Source organism: Aythya ferina (assembly GCF_964211825.1).
Source record: "Aythya ferina genome assembly, chromosome: 14".
Lineage (NCBI taxonomy): Eukaryota > Metazoa > Chordata > Aves > Anseriformes > Anatidae > Aythya > Aythya ferina.
Window position 1 is genome coordinate 18,565,140 of NC_140312.1, and position 15,539 is coordinate 18,580,678.

At 36.4% G+C, this 15,539-nt stretch overlaps 1 protein-coding gene across 8 annotated transcripts in view; it reads left to right on the forward strand.

Moving 5' to 3' along the window:
• The window catches only part of GABRB2 (gamma-aminobutyric acid type A receptor subunit beta2), a 190,135-nt gene that overhangs the window by 105,751 nt on the left and 68,845 nt on the right, over positions 1–15,539 (forward strand). For all 8 annotated transcript variants that reach the window (XM_084535314.1, XM_084535313.1, XM_084535315.1 and 5 more), the window contains one exon: positions 11,869–11,951. In XM_084535314.1, the coding sequence (XP_084391440.1) occupies positions 11,869–11,951 (83 nt within the window). The remainder of the gene's footprint in view (positions 1–11,868; positions 11,952–15,539) is intronic.

Genomic DNA, 15,539 nt, shown 5'->3' on the forward strand with positions numbered 1-15,539 from the left:
GAAGCTTCACTGATGCTTGGTGAATGTACAGGGCTCAGGTGAAGGGCGAAGTTTTGTAGCTTTGTCTCACTGGGGGTTTGTTCTTCATGCCTATGTATAGGATGCTTTACAAAATGTCTCAATGATTTGTGGATACTGCTTTTTTGGCTAAATATGGTTTGTAATAAAAAAAAATTGTTGCTAATCTTAAGAATTTTGGGAGTCATTTTAAGTGAACAATTTTCCTAATGCTAGGTTAAAGGTTGGATTAGATGATTTTAGAGGTCTCCTCCAACCTTCTGTTGATTCTGTGATTCTTATTTGCATACCCATAGTTTGTGTTCTTATTGTACTTTTTTTGTCTGACATAGTGTCTCATTTACTCTGTACTTCAAAGTGTTTTTTGTTTACCACACATACTATTTCCCTTATTAAAATAAAAAAAAAAAAGAGGGAGAAAAAAAACAACTTTAGTTGTAAACCTGTCTCATCCATAAACCTATAAATGATTCAATTATTCATTTATGATATATTCTGTTTGGCATACATAAATGCCTAGCAAAGTAGCTTGGAAGAGTGAATGAGTGCTAAATCACTAATTGTTAAATAATCCATATACTTCAAACGTTAAATAAAAGTATATTCTACCTAATAAATGACCTAATTTGCTTAATAAAACCAAGTGAATCTTCTAGGAACAAAAACAAAACAAAACAAACAAACAAAAACAAAACAAAACCAAGCAATTCAAATTCAATGAGCAGGATAGTTCTTTGTCCTTTGTTTGATAATACAGCCTCCCTCTCACTTACCAGTGCAATATCATCCTCTTTCTGTAGACCATGGCAAATATGTGGGGATGATTGGTTCATGACTGGTTCAAAGTTAAAAGCAAGAGAGGTAGCTGGAAGTGAAAATTTTATCAGCGGTATATGGGTTTGTACTCTTTTTTTTGTTTGTTTTTTCCAAAATTTGAGTGATTTCAACACTTTCAGTTTCTGCCTTTTCTAGGGAAAAGCTTTCTCTTGTGGGGACTCAAATGATATGTTCAATCTGTTCAGTAATAACTAGTCTATGAACATGACAATAGCCTCAGAAAGAACCATGAGCTCTTTCCCCCAAGCATATGCCTGTAATTTCACAATGCCCCTTTTAATTCTATGAGACAGTCCAGTTCACTGTGTACTACGGCAGCTGTCGCACTCTGTCTCGAAGTAGGCCCACAGTACTGCTATACCTGCACTCTAAATGCATGAATGAATGGTTTTAAAAACTGACTGTGGAAACCAGTCCATGATGTTTGCTTGCAGTGTTATAATGGGCTGACACCGTAGCTTTCAAAAATCAATAAATACAATTTGACTGAATTATTTTATTTTTATTGTTCTTCCCAAGTATGTAATAGTAACTTTGCTGTAAATATTAAAATATAAAATTGAAATTTTTGGGGAAAAAAAAAAAAATATATATATATATATGATTTATTGCTAACCTATGAGCTACAGGAATTAGTAACTAAAATGGTGCAAAGAAATTAGATAAAAATCATGGAAAAAGCTAATATACCTAGGAATTAAACTGCATGGATCAGTACTAGATTCTAGTTGGGGTGTCATAAAATTCATATTTTGGTCAGATTTTGTTTGCTGTGTGAAATCTATACATTGACTTTGATGGTCTAGTGGTGAAATACAATGTGGAGTTGTTGACAGTAAAGATTTGTGTAAAATTGAGGATAACAAACTAGGTGATTTGTAATGGTTCTAAATTGCTGAAAACCAGTTCTTAGTCTGATTGGTAGGGATTTGATATAGTATTTGGCTGTAAAAAAGAAACATACAACTGCAGGGAGGAGCCCTGGAAAGCAGGAACAGAATGTAACAAGGGAGGAGAATTGTTATATAATTATATATAATTATGTATTATACATTGTATGTATATAATTATATGTTATTATTCCAAGGAGTAATTGGCTGCCCAGAGGCATTTGGTTTGGATCCTGAAAGATGTATTTTTGAAAATACCAAGTCACAAAGCTTAAAAACACAAGAGGAAGGTACTGAGGAAGCAGGTTTCTCATTACAGGTGTAATTTCATTTATTTACTTATATTTAAAACCTGGTACATGCCCATTGGAGATGCCAATCTTTTAATCAGGTGGGTATATTCAAGCATGTTTGCAATTAGTATTACATACATCGATATTATTGATACCAGGTTAAAATCTATAGTGATTATCTCAACTTCACTGAAATATAATCCCTTTACTTTTTAGTTTACCAGGAGCAGTGATATATGTATTCGTGAGCCTAGCAAAATCTCTCATGAACTTCACAAATGAAATAAATAGTTTGAGACAAAGGAGGGTAGTGAAGCATTACATGCTAACTACAAACAATGGTCATTCAGTAAAATTAAAGGTGAAATTACATCGATACATTAGTATCGATGTTTTGTATCTAGACAATGGTGATGTTAATATCAGCTAGCATTGGAGGCCTATAGTCTGAGGGCAATGCATCAGATGTTTTGAGACTTTAAGATTATCTGTGTTATTTGTTTGTGTTCCTTCTTTATTGACGGTTGGTATTATAGTGATATTTGAAAGGATGTCAGTGGGGTGGAATTATGTCTCTGGATAAGTGTCTCTTACTGTTCCCTAAATACCAGAGCAAAGCTGAAATGTTTATTCAAACAAAGCAAGAGATATTGATCTTATAATAATTGTCAATTACAAGGATATTTGGTTTATTCTACTGAATGATTACACTGGACTTAAATTGGACACTTACACTGGACTGCCTTGCTTAGTGGTAATACAAAATGGACAGTTTCTCATTCCCATTTTTGCTTGTATTGTGTTAAGCTTAGAGGAAGATGAGAACAGCAGAGAAATTAAGCTGCACTGGCACGAGGGCCTTTCTGATGTGCTTAGATGCTGCCTGTGCTTTCAACGTTCATCAGAAATAAATAATTTTATTCTGGATTTTGAAAAGCTGTTTGATAGTGGGTGACCTTTCTCAGGTAGAGGAGGAAAGATTGCATTAATAGAGGTAAGGGGCTCCATTCTACATGAGTACTTCAGGCATGCAGAGCACATTAGAGCTGCAGTAGGTGAGTTAACTGCCCTGTAGTGGATCAAATTGGTACTGCTTTGGGGAATGTCCAGTTGTTTACAGAGAGAAAGTAGAAGAGTAAATAAAGACAAGATAATTGAACGCTTCATTCCTAACAATGATGAAGTTCTATTAGAACAAGGTGAAGAGGAAAGAAATGATAAGTTGTGAGATGTTTTTTTGTTTGTTTGTTTGTTTGTTTGTTTGTTTTTTCCCTCAAATAATAAAGATACATAGTGAATTGCTTAATGAGAAAAAAAAATAGAAAGCACTAGTCTAACTGAAATCCTACAATCATGTAGGGAGTCAGTACCTCTATCCTCAATTCCAGTCTTTTGTAATCATAATTGTTTTAATAAGGATTAACCTGTGTCTGTCACCGTACAGTATTTTACACAGTTTGCTTTAATTCTGACTGCTAACTGTCTCCTTGTGTGATTGCTTTTTAAGGACCAGTCCCACTTTAGGACAGGGAAGCTTCATTTTACTGTTTTACTCTTGTCGTACAATTTTGTGAGCATTAGAATTTTACAGGCCACTGCTTTGCTTTAAAGGTTCTTGAAGGAAACAAAATTTTAGGTCTGCGCTAGAGATGTGTGTTTTTGTTTGACTTTTTTCTCTCCTTTTCGGATCTGAGAATATTTCTGCTTATGAAGAATTTACTTAGATTTATTATTTCTATTGACATTTCCCTGTAGAAAATGAGGTGTCTTATTCTGACCCCCAAAAACAAAAGCAATAGATGATTTGGGCTCTCATCATGCTTCTTCTGTAAGAATTACTAAATAAGCTGCAATCATAAAATTGAATGTGCCTTTTCTACTGCAGATTGTTTTGACTTCCATATTAATTTTTAGCTCAGGTAGAAATTCCTTTCTCCAGAATACTGAAAATACCATATTGTCAGATCATCCACTTGGATGTTTCCTTGGATGGACATGTAATTGGTAATATTCTTGGTGGTGTTTTGTGAGAAGAAAGAGTTTTGCAGGATTAATTCTGTCACAAATGACAAATTAAGAAGATGGAGAAATAGCAAATGCAGTTTATTTGTGAGATCATTATCCAGAGTACATATTCTTCACCAACAGAGAAAAGTGCAGGAGCTGCAGGTTGTGTAAACACCACCACCACCTGACTTGAAAGCTGGTTCCATGAGGAGCTGTGCCCAGCAGCTGTTGGAGGTTGGCTGCTGCAGACATTTTGTGGGTAGGAAGCAGTTTACACATTTGTTTCTAAGAAGCACATGATTTAACATTTAGATGCAGATTCCTGGGAAAATAAGACTGTTCTCTCAAATAAAAGCATTGCAGTATAGGATGGTACTGCTATTGTAGACATAAACAGGTAGGCTGTGGGCAAAGCTCTTGCTATATGAAATAATTTTTCTACATTTTTAGCAGCAGCATTATCTCCAAAATTTGTGCACTGAAAAGTACGTATCCTGTGGAGAAGTTATTTCCTTCCCTCCCCCCCCCCACCCTCCCCCCAGTTCTTCAATTATTTAATTGTTATATTTTTATCATCAGGAATAAACAATATTAATGTAGGATGTGTATACAGTTCAACATACTGACCAGAACTAGCTACCAATTATTTTAGGCACTGAGAAAGAACCAAATCCATGTGGCTCCTTAGAGAGCTCTAGCTCACTTCCACAGTTTGAGAATCTAGATTATATAGATAATTTCAGAATTGTTAAGTAACTATTTTTAAAAGAGAATGCAGAAAACTTTATTCTTTTCATACCCTCCTGCATATAAAGTGGAATTTCTAGAAAAAGAAAAAGAAAAAGAAAAAGAAAAAGAAAAAGGAAAAGGAAAAGAAAAAGAAAAAGAAAAAGAAAAAGAAAAAGAAAAAGAAAAAGAAAAAGAAAAAAAGAAAAAGAAAAAAAAAAAAAAAGAAAGGTTGTGAAAAGTGTGTTTCATATGTTCTGAAACACATGAAATTAAACAATTTTCTCTTAGAACTTTAGTAATTATAAACTTTTTTCCCATTAAAAAGAACACAACTTGTTAAAAGGTGTTTTGAATATATAACTTCTCTGTTGTATGCAGCATGTCTTGGCTGGTAGTAGTGTAAATTTTTAAGAGAAAGAAGCTGAAATTAAGCAATTTTTGTTGCAGTGCTGATGTTATCTTAGTGAAATGGACATGTAATCTTTCCAACCGGAATAAGAAACATTTTGCAAAATGTTTGAAAGTAAAACTTTCAGTTTTATATTGTTAGGCATAAAGCAAAAGGGCTATGAACTATGTATAAGCAGAGGAGATGTACTGGATTTTTCCTCCAAGGCTGTAGTTCTTTGTGCTGTCAGCACAGTTTATATTGCTTCACTGTTCTGTAAATGCTATAGTTTTTTATGGATCTTCCTTTTGTTTATTTATTATTTCTCTTGAAAGGGAGAAGTGAAGTGAATGCTGAAAGACAAAGATGCATTTCCCAGTGATAAAATATTAAAAATCTGAAGTGCTCCTCCTAGTTCTTCTGGCATAGCTGTTTCATTGTGTTATATGGGTGTTAATCTTCTAAGGAGCATGTAGTATTTCAGAGAGAGGCCTGAATACCTTCAGTCTAAAGCTGAGATTATTGTACCAGAAGATTTTCTGTAGAGTGACGTCTGCTTTTATCAGGGATTTAAATTATGAACATGATGTTGTGGCTGAGTTTTGGACTCAGTGACAGGATAGAAGGCAATGCTTATCTAATTTAAACAACAGTTTAGAGAGCTTTGTGGGGAGAGAGTAGAAAGCTGGGCATTGCTGCATGAAAATTATCATTTGCAGCAACAAAATTATCATTCTTCAGAATCACAATTCTTTTACTATGAAATAAGAGCCAAATTCACCAGTTTTCCATGAGCAGATAGCACAACAGCCAATCCTTCAGCAGAGAAATGGAGAGCTTCTTCCTGAAAAAGATCGCAGACCAATATTTCTTTCCTCTAAAACATCTTTTATTCTTCTTTAATCAACAGTGTAAACCAACAAAACTTAGAGGTTGAAGTTTCTGCATTTGTTCCAGCTCCTTGATTTTTGTCAGCTCCAAAATTTGATTTGAATCTTGTATTATCCTTAGAAAAGGTTTAAGCATCATATACTTAACTTATGGTCATGAGTTCTAGCTTTAACAAATAACACTTAGTGTTTTGAGAGAGCATCTAAGTATGTGAGGGTTGGACAGGGTAATGACTAAGGAAATGAGGAAAGGAATAAGAAAAACAAGCTAGGCTGAAATACTCATGAAATTTTGAGAAGTGGTATTAGAAGAGAGCATATTACAGGCTCTCTGTGGCCTGACTATATCATTTCATTTCAAACGAAGGTATCAATATCAGCAAAACCATTTCTACTTTTTTCACATTAAACTACACTGAGAGTTCTATGCATTATTTAGAATCATAGAATCATAGAATCATAGAATCATAGAATCATAGAATATCCTGAGTTGGAAGGGACCCTTAAGGATCATCAAGTCCAACTCTTGACACCGCACAGGTCTACCCAAAAGTTCAGACCATGTGCCTAAGTTCACAGTCCAATCTCTTCTTAAATTCAGACAGGCTCGGTGCAGTGACCACTTCCCTGGGGAGCCTATTCCAGTGTGCAACCACCCTCTCTGTGAAGAACCCCCTCCTGACGTCCAGCCTAAATTTCCCCTGCCTCAGCTTAACCCCGTTCCCGCGGGTCCTGTCACTAGTGTTAATGGAGAAAAGGTCTCCTGCCTCTCAACACCCCCTTACGAGGAAGTTGTAGAGTGTGATGAGGTCTCCCCTCAGCCTCCTCTTCTCCAGGCTGAACAGGCCCAGTGACCTCAGCCGTTCCTCGTACGTCTTCCCCTCAAGGCCTTTCACCATCTTCGTAGCCCTCCTCTGGACACTTTCCAACAGTTTCATGTCCTTTTTATACTGTGGTGCCCAGAACTGCACACAGTACTCGAGGTGAGGCCGCACCAGCGCAGAGTAGAGCGGGACAATCACCTCCCTTGACCTACTAGCGATGCCGTTCTTGATGCACCCCAGGACACGGTTGGCCCTCCTGGCTGCCAGGGCACACTGCTGGCTCATATTCAACTTGCTGTCTACTACGACCCCCAGATCCCTCTCTTCTAGGCTGCTCTCCAGCGTCTCATCGCCCAGTCTGTACATGCAGCCAGGGTTTCCCCGTCCCAGGTGCAGGACCCGGCACTTGCTCTTATTGAACTTCATGCGGTTGGTGATCGCCCAGCTCTCCAACCTGTCCAGATCCCTCTGCAAGGCCTTTACGCCCTCATTTGAGTCCACAACTCCTCCAAGTTTGGTGTCATCAGCAAACTTGCTCAAAATACCCTCTATTCCTACATCCAGATCGTTTATAAAAATATTGAAAAGTACCGGCCCTAAAATGGAGCCTTGAGGGACCCCACTGGTGACCGCCCGCCAGCCTGACGCAGCTCCATTTACCATAACCCTTTGGGCCCTGCCCGTTAGCCAATTGCTCACCCATCGTATGATGTTTTTATTTAGCTGTATGGTGGACATTTTGTCCAGTAGGATCCTATGGGAAACCGTGTCAAAAGCCTTGCTGAAGTCCAAAAAAATCACATCAGCTGGTTTCCCTTGGTCCACCATACGGGTGATCTTATCATAAAAGGAAATCAGGTTAGTTAGGCAGGAAAGTTGAAAGATCATAGCAGTCAGTAGCTGAATGTTTGGTTTTAACGATGGACTTGTAGAAATGTCACTGTTTATCCTTTGTGAAAGCCAGCTCTTAACCTAAGATTATATAAGGGAAGCTTATGCTTGGTGTGAATAAACAGAAGGAAGAAGACCTCCGTGACCTCTATATTTAGTAATAAATGTTTTTTAATTTAAATGTCAATCTGTTAGTACTTATAGCAACCGTGACACATGTTTAAATCCAGTATTAGTGTTCAGGAGAGTGATATATCACATTACAGTGTTGTTTTTTTTTCCCAGATTTCCATGTATTTGAAATTGAGTATGCTGGCTGCTGCTGCTGCTGTTTCCAACTGTCACGCAGCAGGACTGTTTCCAAGAAGCAGAAGTGAACAGTGGGTATAGCTGCAGTGCGTGGTTTCAGTAACGAATTCAGAGAGAGAGATAGTGATTGCCAGTTGGTGGGCACATAACATTCTGTTGAAGTCCCGATAGAGATACAGTCAGTTAAAGAGCATGACTTCCTTGCAAACTCTTTGGATTTGTCCAGAAATTGTTAATGGAGAGTCAGATTGTGCCTTCAGACACAGAGATCTGAAGCAAAATTTCACATTGCTTTTGACTGGACATTGTATACGTGCATACACTTGAAGAAATAATTGATCTTTCATTTTCCTGGGCTTCAGCTTTGTCTCTTTTTCATTAGGATTGTGATGTGTCAGTGCTAGAGCTAAGAGTATTATATAGATCTCATACTACCACTCTGCTCTGAGGAACTATCTGAAATTGTCACCTCCTTTCTCATCATTTCTGTTCTGTCTGTAATAGGTCAGACCTGTTTCCTTCCAGGGCAAAGATAAGTTTCTGCTGTGACTTACTCCCTACAGCTTTGCTGAGCTGCAGCAGCTCCATGAGGGCTTTGTATTCTGTCCGTCTCCACATACCAGTAGCGTTGCTCTCCAGTCTCTAGTGGTGTTCTTTCTTCTGCAGCGATATCAGAACTATTTTAGTTGCTTTTTTGATTTTCAAATTCTACTTCAGCTTGTAGGAAGGCCAACATCTATTAGATTTTGAAAAACTGTCCCCTGTGTAGCACTGAAAAAAAGAACCACTAGTAGGACAGTAGTATTATTCAACTACCAGGACAGTATTATTTTCTGCAAAACTTAAAATATGAAAGTGTTTTAAGAGTTCCTTATGGCCTGACAAAGGAGCAGTGTCAGTTTCCAGGTCCTATGAAGCACAGAACCTCCCCAAAGGTTTGGAGACAAGGGCAGATTTTCTGTTTTCTCAGAAGTAATAGGTATTATTTTTGGAATTATTGACAGCAAACTTCACTTTCCCTGCAAGATAATCAGGGTGAAGGTTTCTTTGCACTGGTTTGCATCATTAAGAGTCATGAAATGAAACATCATAAGGTTTCTCTTTCTTTCACAGCAGATAAAAAGATCAGTGTATGAAACAGTTCTGTAATGTGTTTCATTTCACACTGTCTGAGAGCAGTTATTCTGTTATCATTCTAATGACTAGTGTGTTGAGTCAGTGTTGTTTTTTTAAAAGCTGTCATTTTTTCCATTGTTTGTACTCAGGGCTATGTTATGCAAAAAACAATTTTATATTTTGTGCACTAGTCCTTGCTAGTATATATTTATATAAAAAATATTTTTAATCCCTTTATGAAAATTGTAATAGCTCTGCTTTGGGGAAGATGCAGAATGCCTGTTTCAGGCATTCCTACCTGCTATAACTATTATTTCTTCCTCTGCAAAGGTATAGATCATGAGTCTTGAATTTAAGAGCATTTAAAGGTGGCAATTCTTCTGTGCTCTTGCATTAGTAATTTTGTTTAGCTATTCAATGTGAATTGCAAGCCATTAATAATTATTAAAAGGTAGCTTTGTTGCTTAAATAATTTTGAAGATGAGAGAGAACTATTTCTATTTTTCCAAAGGTGAGAAAATTCAGGGTAAAAATATGAGGGAGGCATGAAGAGAGGAAAGGACAGATTTCCTTTTTTATTCCAGTGAATTTGCATTATGGTTAAGAATGATCAAGTGAACTGAATTACCAATCGTTTTCATTGCTCTGCTTTTGCTTTTGTTAAATGCTGGAAATAATCTATTCAAAGGAGCCAAAAGATTCTTCTCCCCTGCTTTTGTCCACTTCAGGAAGATTTCTTTTGAAGTATTTGTGGTGATCCACACTGATGGAAAACAACATATTTTCAAAAGCAATTCTGTGAGTAGCTATGTAGCGATTGAAGCAGGCACTTACTGCCAAAAGGTGTTCATTTATTATTGAATTCTCTCAGAACCCAATAGATATGTATGGTTAAAATGTAAAATTAAGGAATATTGTCTAGATGTACAAGAAAGAGGTAAGACTTCCACAGTGTTTATAGGAGTAACTTGCTTCCACTTTTGCTCTCCTCCTTTTGTTGAAGAAATTTACAGGGCTTTTTTTTTTTTCCTTCTTCTTCTGTAAACAACAGCAAAGCATTGGTAGATAGTACTGTAAGGACACTAATGAGAGGGCTGTATTGCTTGAACACTTTTTAATACCTTGTGGAAAGAACTGTTAAAGTCAATTTTGAATCTATCTTTAGCAGTTATAGTTTTCTAATAGCTTCTAATGAACTGTCATTAGGTATTTAAGGAGAAAGATTGAGGTCCATCAAGTGAAAGAGTTCTTTGTCAGATTGAAGAGTAGTAAAGAAGTTTTTGAGCCATTATCCAACAGTCTCAATATATTCTATAGAGGACTAGTAACCCTCATACAGGGCAACAAGATTTTGAGAAGAAAACGGTTGGTCACCCAGGATCAGTCATCCCTTGAATCCCAACTGCTGATCCCATCAGGTGGTATGGTGTCTGCACATGCTATAAATACTTCATCTATCAAGTTGGGTCCCGTTTTGGAGGCACACCTACATCATCTTGGATTTTGTGATTTGAGTTAAATTATTTGCCTAACTTTCAGCTGGAAAAAAAAAATGTACACTTGGCTGCTGTACAGTGCTCAAGTTCTTCTGTGGATGTGGAAGCAGATTTTCCAGATACAGATGGCCAGTCGGCTGTACTTAACAGAAAAGTACAGGGACTAAAGAAAATCCTTGTTTGTCTGAGGATGCTGTATAAATTGCCAGGCTTTAGCAGCTGTGCAGGAGAACGGCTCTTAGAGAGTAGAGGGGGGAGAGAAGAAAGGCTAGAAACCTCTAGCTTATGCACTAAATTCCCACCTGGCCCTACTTAGAGTATGTGTAGAATATACCTATTTTGACTATTGGTGGATTCCAAATTTTAGGTGTGTTTTTTCAGTCTCTACAGATACTGCATATTCACAGGAGGAGGGAGGAAAAAATAAAATAGAATTGATTTTTGTTTATGTTCTAGGAAGACTTGCAGGTAAACCATTAATAAAAGGCTGCTGAGCATTTTGCCTTGGTTCAGATGATTATGCTCAGGATTATTCTTCCAGGAGGTCTATCAGCAAAAGAGTCTATTAATAATACAGATGTTTGTCTGAACATTTAAAAGAAACACTTGACCTGTGTTAAGGTTTCGAGTCATTCAGGGGCGCAAGTCAACTATGGTCTAAACATTTTGTGAAAACAGTCCTGAAAATGTTCACTTGCTAATGTGAAGCTAAAATAATATTTCATTTACAAAGAAAGCACTGTTGAAAAGAAGACAGAATTAAATTTCATATGAAAGGATTAGGGTATTAACGCAGGATATGAAGTACACATCTTTCTTTGCTCATCCCTAGATTTCCTCTGCCACTTTCCATTGAGACTTCCTTTTTGGCTCAAACTGCTGCACTATATAATGAAAGAATTAGTAGTATTCTAATTCATGATGATTTTTTTTTTCAGGATAGACTGATTGCTGATGATTAAAGCTTGTGGTACTGTGATAATGGTGAATAAATGGGAAGCTGTCTATTGCCCACCAGTGGCATAACCTTGCAGTGGTATTACTTACAAACAATCAGTGTATACAGTATTTTAGTAAAAATAGTCGTGTCGGTAAAAATATATTTTGATCTTTCAACCAAGTGCAGTCAAAGAAAGATTGGAATGAGACACGTTAACAAGCTCTTCTTTTTCCTTCCTAGAATTACAACGACAGCTGCTTGTATGATGGACCTACGGAGATATCCGCTGGATGAGCAGAATTGCACGCTGGAGATTGAGAGCTGTAAGTACTTCTGCAAATCCTACTTATTCTGTGGTCAACTGCTTCAGACTTTTTATCCGTCTTTCTTTTTTATTTTTTTTTATATGCTACTAACCTAGTTGTGTCTCCGATGACATTTAGATTCTTGTAAACACATTTAAAAAAAAGCTTTCCAGATGGATTAGTAATTTGTGGCACAAGGATTAACAAAAGTTATTCTGTTTTGATGGACAATTTTCAGCTTTAAAAGTCTCATTCAAAGGCGTTGGAGTTCATGTGAGGAGCATGAGGATTATTATCAGTTTTTTATCCCCCTTTACTGCTGAGCTATGTTGCAGCTTGTTTCCATTTATAAAAGATAGCAAGAGGCCAGAATTGTTTTTGCAATAGGTGTTTTGTGGTTTGCATGTTTTTCTAGACCCTATTCTGTAGTTAAGCTTTCAATTCATGCAATGCAGTTTATTATATATACTGATTTAATAGCTGGACTGTCTATCAAGTTTTCCATGTCAATAAATCTTGTGTTATGAAATAAAATTTCCAGTATCTTTTCAATGTATAGTCTTTAGGGTACTATAAGCACTTGAGAAAAAAAACTACTCATCATCACTTATATAAAGACAATATTGTAAATATGCAATACTTGATGTTAATGAAGAACAGCACTTTCAAGATACATTTCCTTTTCCAGGAGAATCATAGGTAATAGATGGGGTCTATTATTGAGGTGAATGCAGCAAGCAAAATGAAAAGTAATGTCATTAAGATACAGTATGAAAAAATGTGTGTTTTTAAAATAGCATTTATTTTAAAACATTATGGGATTTCTGCATGAGAAAAGTGATCATAGCTTGTACTACAGTCTGGCAAGAGCTTGGTAAAGCTTCTTTCTCCTGTTTTAGAAAGCATTTAAGAATATGTTTTAAATTTGTGTCCAGGTTTCATTCATTTTAATGTGACTGAAAGACATGACAATCTCTTCCTGAATTGCACTGGTGATACTGCTGTTTGAAATAATTTACATGCCTGAAGTAAGCAAAAAAAATTTTTATCATTAAAATTCACCCCTTCTATATGTTGACATGCACAGCCTCTAGAAGTCAGCCCACTTCTACTAGTAATGTGAGAGAATTCTGTACAGACTAACTGTATTCTGGCTTACAGAGATTCTTGACACTGTTTATTCATGCAGTATGAAAAATACAGAATTTGTTACATCATAGAAAGGGTGGGGGGTTAATTTCCCATAGTGGTTAGGATAGGACAGCTCCTCTGTGGATCTCTTAGCTCTGTTGCAGCCTTGCAAAAGTAAAAAAGAATTCTAAAATATGATACTGTATGTAGCTAGTCTGCCTTTGACTGTAGTAAAAAGGGTCATTAAAGAATGAGGATAGAATGAGGCTTTGAAAAACTTTATTGCTGCTTTAGAAAATTATTACTCTTTACCATGTCACTCTGTCCAGGTAAAAACCTGAGTCTGTCTAATCATTATAAATTGCTTCAGACAAAATGCTAGTAGGCAGTTGGGTAGAATAAATAAGAATGAAAGTGACTTTGAGTCATTTTATGCAGGTACTCACTTCTTTAAACTCACTTCTTTAAACTATTTGCATGCTGAAAGTATCATAGTTTCTTGGCCTGCTGGTTCTGTTTCATACCTGTTTCATTACTGCTTTCTTGTGATGTTTACAAACACTCTAAATTCCATTGTAAGTGTTTTCATGGCCAAGAAGGCATAAAATTATACTCATTGTTTATGTCAACAGTCTTCTCCCCCCCTCTTTTTTTTTTTTTGTTTCAAGCTTAATGTCTTCCCCACCACTGCTGTGACCCTCACAATGTATTTAAGGAAGGTAGTCTTAATTTCTCATAGCCTTCATTTCATGAAACTTGAATGTGCTGGTCTCTTTTAGCTTTTTCATGCAAGTGCATTCAGTGATTCTATGTTAAGAGAAATGCAGAACTAGCTAATACTGGTTTCTACAACTGCTATAGTTTATCATCCTTCTTTATGAATAAATCCATACCACAAACTGTATCCCAGATGAAATCTGTATTGCATTTACCCTGCCCTTTTTTCCAAGAGCGACCTTTGCCTTTTTTCATAACTGCATAACTTCCATAGGCAGTAGCCATTCCTGGAACATTACAGTAAGATTTTGCCTTCACTCATCTTCCATCAGTGGGATCTAGCTCTTGATAGAAATATTTTTGCATAGTTCAAAGAACATGTGACTTAGCATTTCATAACACTTTTCACATAAATCAGTGTTCTTAATTTTGCTACAGTCCTCAAGGTTATCAAGTTTTTGGTATTTTAGTTCTGATCATCTGACCAGCACCTGCATATTTTGTTTCATTAAGAATATCCTTCACACACAAACACTAAATAATATTAATGGTAACAAAGATCATGATGATCTTCTTATGATGATCTTATGATCATTCTCTATACTGAGCACTATCTAATATTTCAATGCAGTACAATTTCCTACATATTATTTATCAATCTTTACTGTTCTTTGTCTGTTCTCAGATAGTCCTATATCAAATGTTTTCATAAATTCCAGGTTAGTTGTACTTTGCATAGAAACGTAGTTATCAGCTAGCCAGAACCTTTATGAGTTATGTCATGATGGCTTTTATCCAAGTTCCATGCACATTGACGTCTTTAAAGTTCTTCCATTCTTTCACTGCTTCTGTCTTATTGATGCCAGTCGACTTTTTTCTTGTTATATGCCTGGATTATGTTTTATCACATAACATTGTGTTTACTGAATTTTGGGTCCAGTGTCAAATTTTTGTAAATCTAGATTTACATAAACCTAGATGAATCTACAAATTAGGAATTATGGCAGAAAAGGGTTTTATGGTAAAGCTAAAACATAAAATGGGGAAGGATGTATCATTTGTTAGATACAAGAGGCAGTATTTTACCCGTTTCAGTTTAAATTAGTAGTGACAAGATTAGATACTGAAAGCGTAAGAGAGGACTATTCCTCACTGGTTCAAAGAGCCTTAGTTTTGAGAACTGAAATCTAATTTTTTTTTAACATATAGGCAGTTTACATCTCTGAACATTTTATTTTGATTTGCTCACACTTAAAAGGGGGCAGAAACATGTTGAATCTTTAGTTTTCCTAATATGTTTTTAAACCTGTACAATGTCTTTCACATCAGGGTATAATTTAGCTACTCTTCTCTTTCTTTTATCTCCCAAGATGCTGAATTGTGGGGATATAAAACCAGAAATCACTTTTATTGTGCATTCATTTCTTAGATACCCAGCTTGCAGGCAACAGAGTGTTTTTTTTCCTTGTTACTTGAATTTTGACTTGTCTCAGTAAAATGCCTCTCCTTTCTGCTCTGTACAACTGCCACTGAAGTATGAATGATGTTTCTGATGATGCTCTAGAATACTTATATTTCTCTCCTGTCTCCTGCCTTTCTGGAGTTGTAACTGTTGAAGGAATTCCTTAGCTAATCAGCCTAAAGAATAGAGGGAGCTAAAAGGCAAAAAGAAGCACGAGGGAGTTTGCAGAATACTGGTTCATACTGATATTCTTTACTGAGAGGGTTGTGAGGCATTGGAATGGGCTGCCCAGGGAA